Consider the following 20,292-nt stretch of genomic DNA (forward strand, 5'->3'; position numbering starts at 1 on the left):
TTCCTGAATTGCCTTCATACTATTCATCTGCACAATCAAGTTATACCACAGCCCTGCCCATGTCAAAATTTTCATGAATTCCTTCACTTATTTTACCCTAAATAGGCCAATTACTTGTGGCTACTAATTTATTCTACAATAAGTGATGACTAAAAGAATTCTTAAGTTACCACTTAATAATAAAAACAAAAAAATTCAATTAAAAAATGGGCAAAGGACCTAAAGAGACATTTCCCTAATGGCCAACGACACAGGAGAAGATGCTCAACATCATTCCCCCTGAGGGAAATGCAAATCAAAACCATTAGGATGGTTAGAATAAAAAAAGCCAGATCATGACAAAAGTAGTGGAAGAGGCAGATAAATTTGAACCATCAAACACTGCTGGTGGGTATGTAAACTGGTATAGCCACTTTGGGGATAAAAGTCTAGCAGTTTATCAAAAAGGTAAACATAGAGTCACCATATGACCCAGCCATTCTACTTGGAAGCATGAAAGAAAAATGAAAGCACATGCCCACAGAAATGTGTGTGAATGTCGACAACAGCATTGTTCGTTATTCTCAACAGTGGCAACAACTGAGGTGTTTCCACCGATGAATGAACCTGTGATGTGGTGTACGGGTTCACCACTGGAATGTTACTCAGCAATGAGAAGAAACGAAGTGCAGACAGACGCCACGACGTGGGTGGCCCTTAAAAACACCATGCTAAGTGAGAGACACCAGGCACACAGGACACATATTGGGTGAGTCTGTTCACATGCAGCGTCCAGAATAGGCGAATCTACAGAGACAGAAAGCAGGGTCTGCCTAACTGTGGGTTAACAACTAAGGAACTGGGATCTCTATTTGGGGTGATGAAAATCTTGTCAAGTTGACCGTGATGATGGAGGCACAACTTTATATATTAAAAGCCAATAAATTGTATACTTTAAATGGGTGAGTTATACCATATGCGTTATTACATTTCAATAAACTCGTTTAAAATGAAGTCACCAGTTCATTACCTTTGTAGGAATTTTTGGAAGACACGCCGATAGGCATAACCAGCTCTCCTCACGCGAATGTTTTCTTTCAGACCCAGGTATTCTACTTGGTGCTTTACTCTGCAAGGGAGACAACGAGCCCAGACATCACAGGGCGACTCTTTCACTCTGCTCTCCTACCCACCGCCCCCACAACCTCCCAAATCTAAGATGAAGAAAACATACGAAAAACATTATAACTTATTGTGTTCAAGTCTGAGATGACCCCCAGGCTATATAATATTAATTCAAAAATATTTTATAATGAAATACAGCAATTACGGATGAGAATTTACATACCTACTTTAAAAGACAGTAAAACAAAAAGTCATATACCTATCACCAAGATTCTGAACAAAAATATGTTTTTCAAAAGACTGATGAAACATGTCACTTTTGAATCAAACCACACTGGGACTGCTTTTGCTATCAACCTTACATTTAATAGTGATCCTAGAGGTAATGAATCTAAAGCCTTTTAGGTTTTCAAAATATAAGGTGAGAATGGGCATATAAAACTATTAATTTCACTTGACTAAGTTAACAATGTTCTAAAAATACATAAATTAGTTTCAGTTCGGTTTTATGATACTGAGACAATGGCAGTGTATTTCGGAAAGTGGACGCAGGGCAGTACTGGGCTGATGCCCTCACCCAGGGACCTTCACGCCAGAGACCCGCCCCACGCCTGCGCCTTCCACGCTGGTTTAGTAGCCCTGGTGCATGGAGTGTCTGGGTCATTCACACGCTTGGTGGACGAACACGTGAATTGTGGCCCCCCAGCCCCCACCACTGAGAAGCAAAGTATCTTGGAAGCCAAGTGACACAGACCCAGCTTCTGATTGTTCCCTCTGGGGAGGTAAATAAGACTGGTTTAATACGGATGCTTGGAAACATTAAAATGTGAAATAACAAGTAAATTTCATCTTTTTTGAGACAGACGTCCGAGTGTGCTGTGGCACGAGGGCAGCTCCCCATCCCCCCTCTCGGTGCAGTTGGGGTCGTCTGCCCGGTTGATGGAGGGCACAGGCCCCTGGTGAGTCTGCTGTGCAGAAAGGGCAGTTAGCAGCATCCCCCTCACCGCTTCACACAGGCTCCCCACAGCTGGCTCCCCAGAGAGGTTCTCGAGAAACCCACCACTTCCAAGGAAGCCTCGCACTTGCTACCCCCACTGTGTGCCTCTCTGTACAACACTGTGCTAGGTTCCCAGGGATGGTTCCTGCTAAAGACCTCACAGATGAAACAGTGAGTGGTCAAGGGCCAGGCACAGCCCCGGCTCTGCAACTATGCAATGCCTCTGTGCCTCAGTTTCCACTCCTGTAAGCTGGGGATGGTGACGTTGGTTCTTTCTTCCTACTGGGTACATTTCATGCAAGGCACTTAGCCAGCGCCTGACATGAGTCATAAAAAGCTGTTGTTATTCTAATAGAGTCAGAGCTACCACAAGTAAACCAGGACAAAAGAACTGAAATAGTGAGGGGATTCTCAGAAGCAGTGACAGGTGCCTGGGCCTGGAAGGCTGAGTTGAATTTGCCAGGTGCAGAGGAGGGAAAGGCAGGGGGCACAGTAAAAGCAAAGGCACAAAGATGGGAAAGGCCTGTGGCCCGGGGGCGGTGGGAGAGGAGGTGGTGGGAAAGTTAGGCTAGCAGAGTGGGTGGAGCCTTGATGGTCACACAGTAAGAGATGTGTGAAATATCCCAAGTCTGATTACTCTTACCTGAGCCAGCATCCAGACATGTCAGCCCATTCGAGATAATTAACTTTAAAAACTTCACATAAAGAATTAATATTCAACATCCACATTTGATTGTTTAACTAAAGAGGAAGGAATCTAATGTAGGAAAGAAATTTTCCTTTTTCCAACCTTCCAAATCTGAAACTCACCATGGGCCTTTTCTGTACTAAGTAAAAGACACATGAGTTTGCCAGTTAGAGATATTTGCTCATTTTAAGTACTTTTCATAAATACTGGCTTTACCCCAAGCTTCTGAGGCAGGGAACACATTGCCCACTGATTCAAGTAAAAACGTTCCTTGCCCATGAATCACCTATGAAAGACTGTGCCTCATGTTCAAACACTTTTTCCTTCATTTTAACTTCCAACATCAGGAAGTTTCTCATAGGAATTGTCTTTCACAGGACAACCAGATTAGGAAATTTTGTAAATGTTTAATTGCATGTAATCAAAGCATCCAAGTAGATTTTTTGCATATTCTTGGAGATTGTCACCTCCACAGTAAACATCAGCCAGGCTGACAATGCCCACATGTCCCTTCATTGTTCTATCTCCTCCCCTCAGGGGGAGGTAGGGAAGTCCTCTTCTGGAAGCATCTTTGGTCATGAACACAATTAGGTCAAGGTCTGAGAACCATGCTAGGGCAGCAATTCAGAATCCAGGGGAGGCAACTTTGCCAGGGCCAAACAAAAATAAATTTTCCGTAGGAGAAGAAAAATAAACCACACCCCATAAACTTGTGGATTGTGGAACCCTGTCGACGAAGAGCTTCAGTCGACTGTGTCATTCTTGCCAGGGAAGCCCAGCCCCTCCACGGACCCCAGCGTTCCACACTCACAGGCGAGGTGAGACTGTCTGCCACATAACAACCCTGAACGGGGGTGGGGGCGCCCCGGAAGCAATCCTAGTGAAAACGGAAATCAACACTTGACCAACAAGTGTGAGAATACCTTAGAATTCTTAAAACCAGTTCACACGAATGCACATCGTGAAGTTCTTTGCTGTAAGTCAAATAAGGGGTGTGATTTAAAAAATTCAGCATAATGGGGAAGTTCTAGAAATGTACCACTGTCTTAACTTCTCCACTGTCTGATATTCCGATGAATCAGACTGGATTTTATGAGAAGGTAGCATCATGTTGGGGAACTTCCAACCAGCAGCTATTGCAAAACCTCTATACTAGAGGGACTTTCAGCAAAGAATCTATATGGGGTAGGCGATGGTGTGCTGGGGAGGTATTGCATTTGCAAAGTGAGCAAGATTATGGTTCTGTTTAAGACTAAGTTTGTTGGAAAAGGTTGGGGAAGGGAAGCTGGATGAAATCTAAAGTGGGGGGAGAGTGGGCTAGAGCACCCATCAGTAAGCTTTGTTTCTCAGATTCACACCATTTGTTTGTGAGGTTGCCTATGACACTGCCCTTCTGCTGTGTGTGTACATGAATGAATGTGGTGTGTATGCGGCTGAACATGATGGGGGGTGTAGGAATGAGACAGAGACAGGCAGAGGCAGGTTGACAGACACAGGGAATAGACCTGGGAGAGTTCATTCTGTCAGACTGAAGGAGATGCCATTTGGCACTGACCCTTTCAGGTGAAAGAGGAAGCAACTGAGATTAAGTGTCTCACTTAGGTGACAGCCGGGCGCCAGGACACGGTTCTTCAAACTCACAGCCCAGTCCTTTGCTCTAGATGAGCTGCCCTCCAAGTACAATGCCTGGACCCTCATCACCAGCATCACCAGGGGCTTCTCAGAAATGCACATTCTAGGACTCCGTAACAGAAACCACTGATGCGAGTCTACGGGAGCTTAGCAGGGCCGTTGAGGACAGGACATTGTGGACGTCACTCACTCACAGGGTGGCCAGGAGTCGGAGCCGACTCAGTGGCACATGACAAAGGATTGAGTAGCATCTGCCCGCATCTTGCTGGTAGGCTGGGAAAGGGACCTGGGTGAGTCTCTCAGAGGAGGTAATTAGCAGTCAGGAATTCTAATCCTGGTCTTCCTGTTCAAGTTTAACTTTCATGTCACTCGATACCTAAGTCTACCTACTTTTTTCCAAAACAGTAAAAATAAAAAGCAATTCTGGTGTGTTCCAGTCTAGGGACTTTATTATCTGAGGACAACGGCTGGTTCCTCTCTGGAGTCCAAGCTGCCCACGAGGTCTGGCCTCAGTTCTGTTTCCCAGGTTCCCATGGGCAGGAGGACCAGACCTCTTCGGAAAGTGTGTCTGGGTCTCCCAGCTGGATGCAAAGACTATACTCTCTAGTTGTCATCTTAACACTGTCCTACTCAATGCCTGGATTCTGTCTGGCACGGGCCACGCCCCTCCATGCCAGGTGTGGGAGAACCGGCGAAGTAGCTTCCTCAGAAATCAGGTGGGAGGGCTCACTACAGGCCTGTGCTCCCCACGTCTCCTTCCGGCCAGTTCCCTCATGGAGAGTCGCTCTGCTCCTTCACCCAGGGGACTTACAGACGCTGAAGTATGTCCCCAGTATCCTCACGAGCAACAGTAAATAAGAGATTCCTTTTTGACCAGCCATTTGGACCTTCCCTTTCAACCCAAAGCTAAGCATTCTAAGCCACATCCTGTGGGTGCCAACAAGGAGCCGAGCATACTAAGAATGTCAACAGAGCCTCAAACTAATTTTAAAACCATCCTGACTGCTGTATAAAGGGTTTTTTTTTCCATCTGCCCCCAGACTAGCCAAGATAAACATTATAAATTGCTAATTCTGAACCAAATGGCATTGCTAACATTTTAGGAAAAGGCAACAAGGGGAGAAATATATATAGTTCTTGCCCTGAAAAAGTGAAAGACGAAGGACATGAAACACATCCAAAGGTAGTTTAAACTGCTTCTGCCTTTGGCAAAGGGCAGCCCGTCGTGAGGAGGGGGCAAGCGGTGCCGGCCCGAGCGCTGCCCCCTCCTCTCGCTGCCTTTACCGTACCTGCTCTCCTCCCAGTCTCTGGGCTTCTTGGTTTCGTTTGGTTTTATGCAGCGAATGTAGTGAGGTGTGCATTTCATGAGGGTGCTCACAAGGTCATTGGCTTGTTTCTAGAAAGGAAGAGTAACATCAGTTAGAAACACGGAACTTTCTCTGAAGCAGACCAGTTTTCAGGGAGACCGGTGGAACTTAGTGTGGAAATATATAGCTAGGAATTAATCTTCACGACAATCTGTTCATTAGGCTTGACTCAGGTCTACCACACTTGCTTAAAGCTCTACTGACTTTTTACGATGACTTTAACTCTCAAATGGGTTTGAAATTAGATTTTTGAAAGCAACTAGGACTTTTCAGCACAGTTAATAAAACAAAAATACTGAAACTCAGTACATCTTCACATATAATTTTTAAAATGAGAAACAAAGGAGCAGGCAGTTGTTAACAAACAAAGAAAATTTTACAACTACTCATACATTGTTTTCAGTTTTTTGTTTGGAGGGCTAGAGAAACAAATTGTTTGCAGGGATAAATGAACTCTCTTTTCTGGCAACACAAACCAATGAAGCATCTCGTATTAAAATGCTGGAAATTCGTAGTTAAAGGTGTGAGACCCACAAAACCTCCCCATTTGGAAACCTTTAACGTGCCACTTCGTTCACCTTCTTCCTCGGCACGTCCTTTTACAAACCAGCAGCCTCTGAGCCTTTCAGCCGGCTTACACCTTCACAAAGCTCACATGTGGGGTCACCTTGCACTACCTGTGTCTGGGGTACCCAGCATGGCACTGCCTTTAATCGGAAAAAGCCACAGAAAGCTGAACTTGCAGATAAAGTATTTCACGTCATAAGTACTATAAGTGTAGTCTGGAGCCGAGAGCGGAGCCCAGAGAAGCACCCGCACCTGAGCACACCCTGTGGGCCACGGTGGGGCGCACATGCAGACTCCCCCCTCCCAGGCAAATCAGCGTGAAGAGAGTAAACCTCTGAAGAAAAACACATAGAAAGGGATCTCCAAAGCCAGGAAACCATTACAAAGTCAGCAGAAGGGATTTGCCTACAACCCTTTCTCAATGAGGGCTTTTCTGTGTTCATGGGTTTAGGAAATCTGAAACCCTTGAGAAAAACTTGGGCGTATTCGAAGCTAGATAAATCAAGTTCCTTGTTTAGATGTGAGAATACAGTGTTCTCTGCAATCCTGGGAGTCAAGGGCAAAGCTTCAGAGATTACATGATCAAAGCAAAGCCCTGTGAGGAAGAAGTAAACTGACTCTTAATTGTCTTTGTTGATGTAGATTGTACTTGAGAACAAATCTGATAATTTTTGCAATTCATAAGGTGAAGAAGTTGGAGAGGGACTGCTTACAACAAAGCTTTTTGTTTAGCCCCCAAACTCTTAATTTTTATTAAAAAAATTTTTTTATTGCCCTGGCTGGCATGGCTCAGTAATTTGGAGTGTGGTCCCACAAACCAAAAAGGTCATGGGTTTGCTTCCCAGTCAGGACACATGCCTACGTTTCAGGTTTGGTGCCCCGTTGGGGCTGTATGAGAGGCAACTGATCGATGTTTCTCTCCCTCCCTTCCCTTCTCTCTAAAATCAATAAGCATGTCCTTGGGTGAGGAGAAAAAAATTTTTTATTTAATTAAAACTTTTTGATTCCCAGTAATAGTTTGGCAGACCCTTTAGTCAGTCCTAAGCATTTAACAGCATTATTTTCTTTTCGCCTCAACATAAGACACAGGGGCTAGGCAAGTGTGAGTTCAGTTTGTGTGCCACTGACACGGTCCTTTCTAGCTCCAAACAGCAATGGGTGGCATCCCTGAATAGGCACTACAGGCTGTACACACAGATTTTCTCACTGACGCCTCCCAATTCTAAGGGCAGCTACTCATCATTACTCCTAGTTTTTAGATGAGAAAATAGGGCCTTCAAGAAGTAAAGTATTGCTCAGATGACAGTTAGTGAGCAGCAGAACCGAGGCTTGCACCCAAGTCTGTAAGCTATCAAGTCTGATTCTCTTGCTTTTTAAAATACGTATGTTTATTTTCCTGTTCATTTAACTGTTTTGAATTAGGTGTTCCTTTTTTTAAAAGATTTTATTTATTTATTTTAGAGAGATGGGGACGGGAGGGAGAAAGAGAGGGAGTGAAACATCCATGTGTGGTTGCCTCTAGCACACCCCATACTGGGGACCTGGCCTGCAACCAGGCATGCCCTGACTGGGAGTCAAACCGCCGATGCTTTGGTTCACAGGCCTGCGCTCAGTCCACTGAGCTACACCAGCCGGGGCCTCAAGTCTGACTCTTAACCACAATGCTATTCTGCCTTCTTAAGGAAGGTATGGGATAATTTAGTGTGATGTGAAAGGAATTGAGCCAGGATTAGACAGAGCCCTTTGGTTTTAGTGAACAGGAACACATCTTATCTTAACCACTAAAATTATCCTGAATTTAACTATGAGTCAACTTTAGATGCCCCCACCCCCCACCCGAAGTGGTTAGGAAACAGTAACTAGATTCACGCTGACTCCAGGCAAGAAGAGTGAACTCCCTGAATCTGTGAACTACCAAAGACACGTGCCCAACAGAGGCTCAAGTCCAATCTGCAGACAGGACAGCGAGAAAGGGCTTAAGGAAAAAGCTCCTTCTTCTACCCTCAACACACTATTAGCAAGCCTGACTTGGGGGCCTGGCTTGGCTATTTGTAAGTTACACGACAGATCACTCAATTTCTCTGGGGTTCCATTTCCCCACCTGTAAACTAAGTAGGCTGAACTAGAAGACCTCTAACACCTTAATCTAAAGGCTGGATAGGCGGTAAAAGTTAACCAGGGCAATCACCGCATGGTATGTCAGGCGCGCTCCTTTAGAGGCTGAGTCCAGCCCACTTTGCCAGCTCAGAGCTCGATTTCACTGCCCTAGCACAACAGTCTTCGGCTCTAAGTTCAAAACTGGTCACGTCCAGTCATGGTGTAGAATTTAGTGACGCCTCAACATCAAGTGTTATTAAAACTTATAAGACTCTTATTTACAAACAAGAAAACGGGAGTTCTCACCAAATGCATATTCTATTAATTAAATCCCATAGATTAACTTTAAATTTTAAAGAACTAGGATATAATAAAATACTCTAAAACTATCTTAAATTTAATTTTTCTTCCAAAAAACTCAGGATTCCTTTAAGTGCTTACACCCCAGAGATATCATTAAGATGGTACTTAACATCTGCAAATGACTGGGGATATGAAAGGTATAAGAGATGGAGCCATGGCTAGGCATCTGAAAGGTGTCTCGAGGGGACAGATACAACAGGGAGACTGTCACTCCTACGTGGAGGCAGGGCATCAGACAGGTCACACAGTCCACCAAGGAGGGCACCCCTGCGGGAAGGAGATGCACCATGAGCTCTCCCCCCTGATAAGCTGGCTGACTTCAGGTGGACTGCCCCAGATGACAGCAATCCTTGCAGGCCTTGAAATTCTGCACATTTTGAGTTTATCCAGAAGGTGGCAATTTTGAGCATCCAACTAGACAAGAAAATGAAGGCAAGAAAGGAGTCAAGTCTTCCAAGAAGATAAAAAGGCCAGTAACCCCACCCTCCTTTTTATACCAAATAAGCTCCACTGAGAATCCAGACCACTTGAAAGTGAGTCACCGCAACCTTCATGATCTGGGCCCCTTGGATCTGAATGTGACAGTCTTGTGACTAGATTTTCCAGCCCAGAGCTAATCCTTACCCTTGAAGTGAAGGCATGAGTCAGAAGCTTAAAACAGACATTAATGTCTGGGGCCTCAAGAGAATTACATCTGCTCTCTGCCCTTAACGCTCTGCTCCAAGGAACTCAATCCAGAGATTTACATTTCTCTAGTTCTTTGAACATGACTGTCCCTAATCCCAGAGGATTCTGCCCTTCAGCATAGAACCCAGCTTGACTTCCTCCACAAGATCCGAAGGCTCCTCTTGACTGGCTGGCATCTCCTCATTGCTATCAGGTTTCAGTGATGGCTGCCTTTATTCCAGCCAGTGTTCTGGTCCTCCAGAGTAGGAGGCAGGCTTCCCTACATGCAACACTCAGAGAAGAAAGTGCGAACAAACAGAACAAGACAATGACCATGGTGTCCACGCGGCCGGGGTTAATGCAGGAGGACACTGTGAGAAGGACATGTAGGATGTGGACACATAAAAACAACAAGGAGCAGAGCCAGTCTAGGCAGAGACCCAGAATATACATGTAAGTGCCCACAGAATGAAGCAGAGACAAATAAGCATGGCCTATGGGGAGGGGGACTGACAGAGCAGAACGTAATGGGAGATAACATACATTGTGTGTACTGTTTCAGGCAGTGTGCTGAATGCCCTACATGGATTATTGTATTTAATCAACTCAGTACCCACCTTGAGACTGGTAGTAAGGTCTCCACCCTCAAGATAAAGCAAAAGAGAGTAAAAGACAGAAAACTGTACTTGAACAAGAGTTACAATAAAAAAAAAGATAAAGCAAAAGAAGCATTGAGAGGTTGGGCAACTTGTTGGCAATCACACAGCTAGGAAACACCAACGCTGGGAAGTGAACAGGGGTGAAGGGGCTCCAGAGCCCTACTGTTAATCACTGGGCGATCCTGTCAGTTATGAAACTGGGGTGGCCTTTAACTGGTATGATCTTCAAAAAATAGTTCAGTGACTACTTCTGGGAGAATCACATGATTAAGTGTGTCTGACATAACCTCTAAATTTGTAACATGTTGGCTCAGATGACAGAGAGTACTCTCCATGGGGGACCCCAAGGAGCATTATGAGAACTCCTTCTGACTTGGAGACACCTCAGGGCCAGATGTGCCTGTAACTCCCAGAAAGCAGGGGCTTTCTAGATCCAGGGAGGTGGGAGGGCACACAAATTGCCCCGGTAACACCCAGAACTCCAAGTACGTCAAGTTCCGTAACTGGCAAGTTTGAAGGTCTGGTTTAGAAAGTGATCATCAAAACCCAAAATGTGGCTCTGAATCATCTAAGTTCTCTGACAGTTTAATGTGAATTCTTCCAGGTTCAGTTTGAAGCCATTTCCTCTTAGAAAGTAGCTGCTTGTCATCTGCTGATGGTTAAGCTCTGAGGTACTTAATATCCATTTGGGGTTCCAGTGCAGCCGAGTCAAGTTCAGCTTGCATCCTGTAACCTTTCGTCAAGCAGCCACATTACTTCCGGGCATCTGTGACGAACCTGTCAATCGCACTGACGTCATCCTGGCTCGGGGGTGCGGTTCCCGACTCCTAGAAAACCCTGCCTCTTATAGGAGTCGGTAAGCTTCCCCAAATAGCACAAACCTTAATTTTGCTTCCGGCAGTAGTTGGGCGCCCTTTCTTGTCAGCTTGTAAATTTTCCGGAAATAAAGACTTTATAAAAGGTCTGGAAAAGGAGAAAGAAAACAGATTAGCAATCAGAGGGGGCTGAAAGCCAGCTTCCGCAGAGAATGGAAAGGAACATGTGACCTTGGGGACAGAAAGGCCATCCGATGCAAAGCATAAGCCATCAAGATGTGACCTGGGGAAATAAGCAACCACAGACAAAAACAAAACGTGTCACCTGTCCCCCAAACACAGAGGACGAATTCTCAGATATAAGTATTTTGGATTGAAACCTGAAACATAAATTTGAAAACTTTGCCTTTTGAATCTGCTCTCCTCCACGGGAATGGAGGGAACACAGCACAGCACGGGTTTGCCGAGTTAGACAAGACAGACCAGAGCCCAGGGACTTGAACTCCTTGTCTGGATCCGATGCAGATTCTACTTTGTTCTAAAGCAGGGTTTCCCAACCTTGGCGCTACTGATATTTGGGATTTAGGGCTGGATAATTCTTTGTCGGAGGCACAGGGGAGGGTGCCGTCCAATACATCAGAGGGTATTTCACGGTGATAATGGACTTTGCCCACTAGATGCCAGTAGCACAGTGCAGGGCAGAGGCAACGTCCCAGACACCTGAGTGTCCTTCCGTCTGGCAGACAGACTGGGACACAGCAGGTGCTCAGTAAATATTTGCTGACTCACTGAATAAAGGGATTTCGGTCAATGAGCAATCTGAAACTCAAATTCAATTCCTCCTAAATGGCTCTTAGGGCACCTTGAATTTTTCTAGAAATTCTCCCCAGCAGTCTACTTTTAACTTGACCAGACATAATTATAGATTTTGCAGCACATTTGTTTCATAAACAGTAGACCATGTCTATAGGATAGGAGTTTATGTGAAAGCATCAATAGCTCTCAAACTTGGCAGTAATTTTAATAATTAAAAAAATCTCTAAAATCATGTCTGCATCTGACTGTCATAAAACCCACAAGCCATGGTTTGTGGCTTATCCAACCTGTTAAGAGAGAAACGAAAAGATTTTACATATTTTCAAATGAAAAGAAATTCAGAATCTCCAAAGTTGGGAGGTGTGAGTGCAAGGAAGTGCAGGCATGTAGAGATGAGGGCAGGGAGAGTGGGAGGTTGGGCGGAGGGGTAGAGAGTTAAATGGAGAGGAACACCTCCAACCAGGGCCTGAAAAAGATACTTGGTTTTGCTTCGGTTGCAGTTAGGCCTTTCTTAGAAAATTGTCAGACTTGCTGCTGCCGACTAAGGAAGTTAACCTTGGTAATTTGACAGTTCAAGTGAGAGAGACTAAAAGGGCAGCTATTACTTGCAGAAAGCTCTAAAACTAAGTCTGGAACACTGTGCAATCTGGTACTCGCCTGGCACATACAGCTCTGATCATGTACATTATGCGCCATGCCTGTTTCCCGGGATCTTGGGAAACTTTGCAGGGAAGAGGGGAGGAGGGGACATAGCAGGGCCAGCCCTGAGAGCTCCAGCCGTTTGCAGGGGGAGCCTCTGTTGCTCCTACCGCTATAGCCTTGACAGGGTCTTGGGAGTGAAATGGGTCTGAGGCAACCCGTCTCGACTCCCCCCTCCCAGAGGCCCAGAGCCACTTCGCAGTTGCTTCAGGGACTCAGTCAACTTGGATATTTTAAAGCCATTGCCATCTAAGAAAATTGAGTGACCACAAAAAATTCTTGGGATGATATTCCTAGGGCAAAGTATCATAGAACCGGACCCTATCACTCTTAGACAGTCAGATATGGCCATCCCCGTCCCTGATAATAGTGTTGAGAACAATGAAGCTGGTGGCTCTGAATCGTGTGTAGACTGCACTTGGAATTTCAGGGCGGGAAGTGTTAGGGATACAAGGGCAAGGTTGGGGTTGGAAAAAGAAAGGCTGTGTTGAGAAACCAAGTTGTCCAATGATAACCCAGACCCAACACCTCAAAGAAGCAAAATGCTGACCAACCCACAGGTTTGTTTGGATACTGAATCTTGATCAAACCTCTATCCCATGTCAGATAAGGCGAAACACACTTACAGCTCACTGCTCTGCATGAGCTCTATCAGGTCCATGAAAAGCACATCACGGTTCCTTTCACAAAAGCCATCCATGTCATAGGACACCTGGCCAAGAATGGAAAAAAAAATCCAATTTTATCCTTTAAGTATTTTATTGAAGAAAAAAATCCCAAGCAGACATGGCTATTCTTACCAAAATGTATATATTTCCAGATTTCATCATGAATTGCCACATTAAAGCTGTGCACTATTTACTTAACTTGTTAGCCAGCTCAGTGGGTGATGGTCCGTGGGCTCCGATGGATGGTGTTTGGCTGCCCACATGGCCCAGAGGGTCTGTGTCTCACATACCCCTTCTTCCATGGACTCACGGGCATGTCTAAGTAACAAACTTAATTCTTTCCCTACATTTCATCTAAGATAGAATAAAATTTTAAAGACCCTCCTTATATTCATTAATCCATTGCAATGGGCCATGTCATCGGAGGCTTTGCAATTTCTGACAAATGGTGCCAGAGTTGGATGAACTCGGCTTAAAACTCATGCTCAGGGACTCAGGTTAACAAGGTCGAAAGGCGAGACCACTGGATTTCCACAGGACTGGGAAGTCCCTAAACATCATGACCTAGAGTTACTTTGTATCACCAGCACCCACACAAAGCCGTTACCCAATAGGCACCCAATAATCGTGAACAAACACCATAGAACAAACACCAAATGTGAACCTTGGTCCCTATTTATATTCCAGGTGGCCACAGGCAGGTAAGGTTTGAAGGCTTGTGAGTGCAGCAAGAGGCAAAACAAAAAGCCACTCTTTCAGCAGTTAACATACGTGCCAGGGCGATTCGTGATTAAAAGTACACAGCAGTGTGTACCGCCTTTGGTACTGCCTCCCTAAATACTTCACAGGCCCCGTGTTGTTGAATGAAGTCAATGTTGAGTGAATGAAACACAGTGAGGCAGATGAAACTATACGGACATTGTTTTAGACCCAAAGGCTTAAAACAGGTCGACCATGAAAAAGATAACGTTCCCTTTCCTGTTGACCCGGCTCCCTGGCCATACCTTCCCAGCATAATGGTGAATAATGAAGCCTTGGTTCCAGCTGTTGAAGTGCTCATGGTTCCCGATCTGCATCTGGAGCTTCTGCAGCAGCGTCTGGTCCGCCCCCTCACCCACTGCATGCATCGTGGCGCACACGTCATCCAGGATGCTCATGATCCCAGGAGGGTTCTGATGGGACCAAGAAGGCAAAGCCCCAAGTCAGCGACTGTTCTCAAACACATACAATGCTTATCGGGTCTTTTCTTAAGCAAGGAAACAGCTCCCTAGATTCAAGACACTATCTTGAAAGTCACTCTTTCTTTCCCTTTAAGCCAGAATGACATTAAATATCCCAAATGGGAGTCACCACTTACATCTAATGATGGAGATAAAGTCCATCGTCCAAAAAATGGTTTAACTCCTGGAAGTTCTATTCAAAGTCAGACACGAATCATTATCTGCTCAATCTTATTTGTACTAAGTTAAGTTTAAAAACCCCAAATAAAAACTAAACCATTTCCTTGGACTCTAATCCATTCCTGAATGTTTGCTTTCAGCCTATCAGACACGACGTAGGCATGGTTTCCAGTTCCACGCGCACACATTCCATCACACATTACTCTTCCCCACACAGCACGATTTTACGAACAATCCTCGTGTTTTATATAGGCTTCACACTTACTCTTTTAATGGCTATATTCCTCTGCTCTGATACCCTAGTTTACTTAACTGAATTAATTGTCTAGAGAGGTTTTCACTGTTTCCAGTTTTGAGTGTTATTTAAAGGAAGAAGAAAAATCCAAAATGTTACTATAGGCATCTCTGTCTATATCCTTTACGTTTTCCTTTGAATAATTTCTAGGGCTCAAAGTCCTAGAAGTGGTATGAACGGTCTAGAAGGCAGGATCAATTTTATGTCTCTTTATACGCCAAGCCATCCTCACAAATGATAGTTGTCTTCTCTTAGAATTCAGTAACAACTTCTTTTTGTAAACTGGCTTTTACTCATATATGCATTTTCATATTTATGAAAATAAAACCTACTGCTCTCATACACATATACATAAAATTAATGGGATTGCTGAAATTCTGTGCAAAGTTATCACTTTGTCCATTCTAAAATAATGACGCAGAGATGAAAAACTCACTTAACGCGAACCTGTGAGCAGCGAAGAGACACCAGACCGATACTCACAACTTTGTTCTCTATGAGGTCGCACACGATTTTGTTGTTGAAGTAGTCAATGGGCGTCCACCTTATTCCCTCCTGAACATACTCTTCCTGCAGGACAGACAGCGGGAGCTCCCGTTACCACCCAGTGAGGACGAGCGGAACCCCGCGTGTGTGGGTATCAAAGGCACATAGACCACCAAGAAAGGAAAGCTTGAATGCCCTTGGACAAAGACATGGAACTTTAATTTTTTTGTTTGTTTTCTAAGAGGGATAGAAAAGGAACATTTTGTTGTTTGGTAATGTGATTTTTATTCAGTTCAAACCATATGAAATTGGTACCACACCATCATTTCTCACATTCAAAAATGGTAATTTAATATGGTTTAACCAATAGGTCTGTTTCACAATAATCTCCAGATTTAACATAGGACAGAAGCACAGATTAGCATCTGGGAACTTAAGGGAAGGCTCCTCGCTCAGGTCACGTACTCATCTAACCTGACGAACAGCACCACACTCTCCTGCTTTTCCTCCCTCCTCCCCAGGCACGCTGTTAGCCTCTGTCCAGGTGTTTATAGGGTGCAGAATCCCAGGCCCAATCTCCCAGCCTTCTCCTTTTCTCAACCGTTCTTCTCTAGGTGAGTTCAATCAATGCCACTAGCACCTTTAAACTAATGACCCTGAATTAACTTCTCTAGTCTAGACCTCCCCACTGAGTTCCAGGCTCATATATATCTGACTTTGGAATCTGCACTTGGATGTACAACAAGCGTCTCAAACACAACTTGTTCAGCGGAGTTCTAAATCTACATTCCCCACCATCTCCAACCAACTGCTTTCTCTCTCTCTCTTTAAAGATTTTATTTATTTATTTTTAGACAGAGGGGAAGGGAAGGAGAAAGAGAGGGAGAGAAACACTGATGTGAGGTTGTTTCTCATGTGCCTTCTATTGGGGACCTGGCCCACAACCCAGGCATGTGTCCTGACTGGGAATCGAACCAGCGACCCTTTGGTTCACAGGCTGGTGCCCAATCCAACGAGCCACACGAGCCAGGGCCCAACTGTTCTCTTAACTGTACCTTCAGTAAATAGTCCCAGCATTGGCTCTGTTATCAAGCTACAAGGTAGAAATCATGCTTGATTCCTCTTTCGCTCTCGGCCGACTGCTAATTACCCTGAGCAATCAGGCTGGCTCAGTCTCTAAGACACAAACTGAATCTGACCATCTCTCATGCTGTCACCACCCCCACCGATGCATCATGGGCTACGCTCCACCTGTTCTTGCCCAGCCTTCTGCGGTGGTCTTCCAACTGGTTTAAAACTTCCATTCCTATTTGCCTTCCAGGTCTCACCCCACTCTGTAAGTCCATAGAGCCAGAGTGGTGACCTTTTCAAAAACACAGAACACAAATCAGACGGTGTCACTCTCTGCTCAGCATGCCGCAATGGTTTCCTATCCTAGTTGCTATAAAATCTGAAGTTTCTGCCACGCCCCACAAAGTTCCTATATGATGTAGCCTCCCCCTGCGTATTTCTGTCTCAGTCCATCCCACGCTTTCCGTTGGCTGTTTGGCTCTAGCTACTTACAAGGTGGTGGGAGGGCTAGACTTTCTGGGCAGAGGCTTATGTGAAAGCCACTGATCCCTGGGGTTTCTATGCAGAGGGACAAACACCTCCCTGACACAATGTTCCTGACACAGCCTTTCATATGTGGAGTGGACTGAATGTGTCCCCCAAGATTTCATGTCCATATAAAATCTCAAAATGTGAGGTTTGGAAACAGAATCTTTATATAATAGATACAGTTAGCTACGGATCTCACAAGTGAAATTGTCTTGGATGTAGGGTCATCCTATAATCCAACCATTTGGACACACACTGAAAAAGGCCATGTGAAGACAGGCAGAGGCCGAAGTTACGTTGCCACAAAACAAGGAAGGTCAGGAGCCAGGGCAACCTGGGTCAACCAAGGAAGAGCTCTCCCCTCAGAACCTCCAAAAGGAGTGTGGCTCTGGTGACACTCCGACTCTGGACTCTGAGAGAATTTTCCAGAGTTTTAAGCCACCCAGTTTGTGGGACTTTGTTACAGCAGCCCTGAAATCGAAAAACAATGCTGTATCCAGAATAAAAGGGAACCTGCACTGGACTTGCAGAGGAAACTATAAGCAAGACATGTCACCTCAAGTCAGAATTAAAATATCAGCTTTGATAAAGACTGCTATTTGTGGGAAGAACTGAGAGTAAAGCAAATCTGAGAAAACCATGTTTTTCCGTTGAAATACAATATATGCCATAGACACTTGGGCTTGGAACTAGGTTTCCGTTTTCTACTCGGCCAGTGAGTCAGAGAGCAATAAAGGCAGCCAGTCCTAAGTCCAACTTAATAGCATCCTTCTCTTAAAGCAGAAAGAAAATGTAGCAGATGGTGTTTATATTTCACTAACTAAAATGTCAGCGTGGTTTTTCTGCCTGACTCTATTAAGTACATTTCCTAAGACAAGACTCGAATCAGAATGTTACTGAAAGAGAACTCTGTACCCTCTAAAGTAAAATAAGATAGAACTAGAACAGAAAGAAGGAAGGGGAAATCCTTACCTGTTCTGCCTTTAGGGTCAGTTCGATAAAAATCTGCTGTAATTTTTCATTAACAAAGTTGATACAAAACTGTTCAAAGCCATTTTTCTGAGGAAAAAAAGAAAAAGTTACTTCCACGAATTGTTTCTGAAAAATTATTTTCAAGTCATTTCTTGAGTGATTTAGTGAGATGTTTCCATGTGAAAAGCCTTAACAGAAATGTTGGAGGCATCGGGAGAAAGCGCATAGTTTATATTTAGGAGAAACTAATTTGGTGAAGGTACACAAAGAACACACAAAGGCAAAAATTGGACCATACTGAGGAGTTTTTTTTCATTGCCTAAAACTAATTTATTTCCTCAAGCCAGAGGAAATGGATGGCCAGCCCCAGTCCCCAATTATCTGAACTGGTCCTACCTGGAATATTTCAAAGCCATAGATATCCAGAACACCAATGTTGTATTCTTCATGGTCCTTCTCCATCGCTTTATTGATGGACTAGGAGAAAGCAAACGGCATGGCAATTAACTCCTTTTCTTTCATGTGAAAAACAGACATGTATGGGGGAATGGAAAGCAATTCTGTGCACAGCTAATACTAGTGGCTGCTGGAAACAGAACAGTAAGGACATAGGTGACCTACAGCCTAAAGTCTCAGAGCAAAGCCAAGTACTTGGGGAAACCACCAGGACTGCAAAAAACCATTATGGCAGGATAAAACAAGGTTTGCTTAATGACGAAAACCATTAAATTCGGCAGAATTCGTTTTCTTCAGGAAGTCTTGAGAATGGAAAGAAACTGTCACTTTGGATCATCAAAGTAAAACCTATTTTACATCAAGAACCCCATTCAACAGTTATTTCATGATCACCTAACACAGTATGCCAGGAATATCAAGAAGACAATCTGTTCCACGGAGCTTACAGAAAGGGCGAGCCAAGTATGACTAATAATACCAGTAAATCACCGTTAAAGCGACGATAAAAAAAAATTTTACACGTATTTAACGTTCACCTGTCCCAGGCTTTGCTAAGAGCTTTCCACATGCAGTTTCACTTACTTCTCACTGCAATTCTAACGGCAGTGATTACACTGCCCTCCCCGAAATCACATTGGGAACGTCTGGGATTAAACTGGTGATGTGATGCCTAACTCTGTGTCCCTGATCTCTGTGAGGAGATGTGCAAGTCCATGGGATACGCTTAGTGACAGGGGGGTTAGAGGGGTTTGTGAGGATTGCATGGGAGAAAGGAATATTGAGAGAAACATTCCCAGAGGTGGAGAACACCTGGATGAATCTTGAGGTACCAGACTTGCTTTGTAGACACACACACACAGCAATAATAAATAGCATTGAACCCAGTCCCTGGTACACAGTCAGTCCTCAGTGAATGCCTGCTTTAATCAGTATCTCTTACATGGGGCATCCATCCCCTTTTCCCACACAAAAAGCTGAGGAAACGTGGAGAGGAAATCAGGTGAGAAGCCCAGCAGCTGGAGGTTACCCTGAACAAAGAACCAGACGTGGTTTCTGGCCCCAAGTCTGCGTGACCTTCTTGCTGAACGGCCTTGGGCAAATCCGCCAACAATGGGGTCTAAGGTTACCATGTCAGTAACATGAGGGCTCTGCACAAGTTAAAAATGTGGCTAATGTTTGGCAGGACCTTGACCTTCCCAAGCAATCTTACCCTTAAAATAGCCACGAGGAGTACACAGAATAACTAGCGTATGCTGCTCTGCCCTAACGTACCCTAACCACACCGTGTCGTACATTAACCCGTGTAGACGTTGTGGCCTAGGTGCACACAGACTTTGGGATCCAATGGCCCACGACTGCGGTCTCCGCAGGGTTCCTTCCACCTTGGTTACACAGAAGGCAGAAGCAGAGCAGCTGGAGCACTGTGCGTTATCTGCGCCTGACTCCCAGGTCTGTTACTTAACAGTGTTGTGACCTTAGGGAAGTTCCCTAAACTCCTCTGGGCCTCAGCTTATCTGTAAAACAGAGATAATCATACCTCAGTCACAGGCTTGCTGTAGGAATTAAATGAGGTCTTTTTCCCCCTAAAGTACTTAGAGCAGAATCTGGCACATAGTAAGTGCTATATAAGTGTTTGCTATTATTGTCCTCCCATTCAGAGGCTGCGGTGATTTACACAGACCATCACTGGCAGTGTAGCACTGCTGAGAGGCCAATTTCAGGATCGCTATGTGGTATATATAGATAAATATGTATATACATGCAAATGTGCATATATGACTATCCCATCACTAAAGAGTATCTGTGGTAGTTTCACAATACAGAAGCTGCAATGGGTTTAAAATACAGACATCCAGGACCTCCATGGATACCACAATCCATGGATGCCAAGGTCCCTTACGTAACAGGGCATGGTATATTCCTACAACTAGCCGCATCCTCTCATA

General features: G+C 44.6%; 1 protein-coding gene across 1 annotated transcript in view; it reads right to left on the reverse strand.

Moving 5' to 3' along the window:
* The window catches only part of MYO1E (myosin IE), a 203,152-nt gene that overhangs the window by 45,134 nt on the left and 137,726 nt on the right, over positions 1–20,292 (reverse strand). The window contains exons 11-18 of the mRNA XM_037054008.1: positions 18,287–18,367; positions 17,891–17,977; positions 15,317–15,403; positions 14,143–14,310; positions 13,097–13,182; positions 11,022–11,103; positions 5,711–5,817; positions 1,010–1,108 (exon numbers count right to left, since the gene is read on the reverse strand). Coding sequence (XP_036909903.1) covers positions 1,010–1,108; positions 5,711–5,817; positions 11,022–11,103; positions 13,097–13,182; positions 14,143–14,310; positions 15,317–15,403; positions 17,891–17,977; positions 18,287–18,367 — 797 coding nt within the window. The remainder of the gene's footprint in view (positions 1–1,009; positions 1,109–5,710; positions 5,818–11,021; positions 11,104–13,096; positions 13,183–14,142; positions 14,311–15,316; positions 15,404–17,890; positions 17,978–18,286; positions 18,368–20,292) is intronic.

Source organism: Sturnira hondurensis, unplaced genomic scaffold, assembly GCF_014824575.4.
Source record: "Sturnira hondurensis isolate 20B ecotype Veracruz unplaced genomic scaffold, ASM1482457v3 Scaffold0008196, whole genome shotgun sequence".
Lineage (NCBI taxonomy): Eukaryota > Metazoa > Chordata > Mammalia > Chiroptera > Phyllostomidae > Sturnira > Sturnira hondurensis.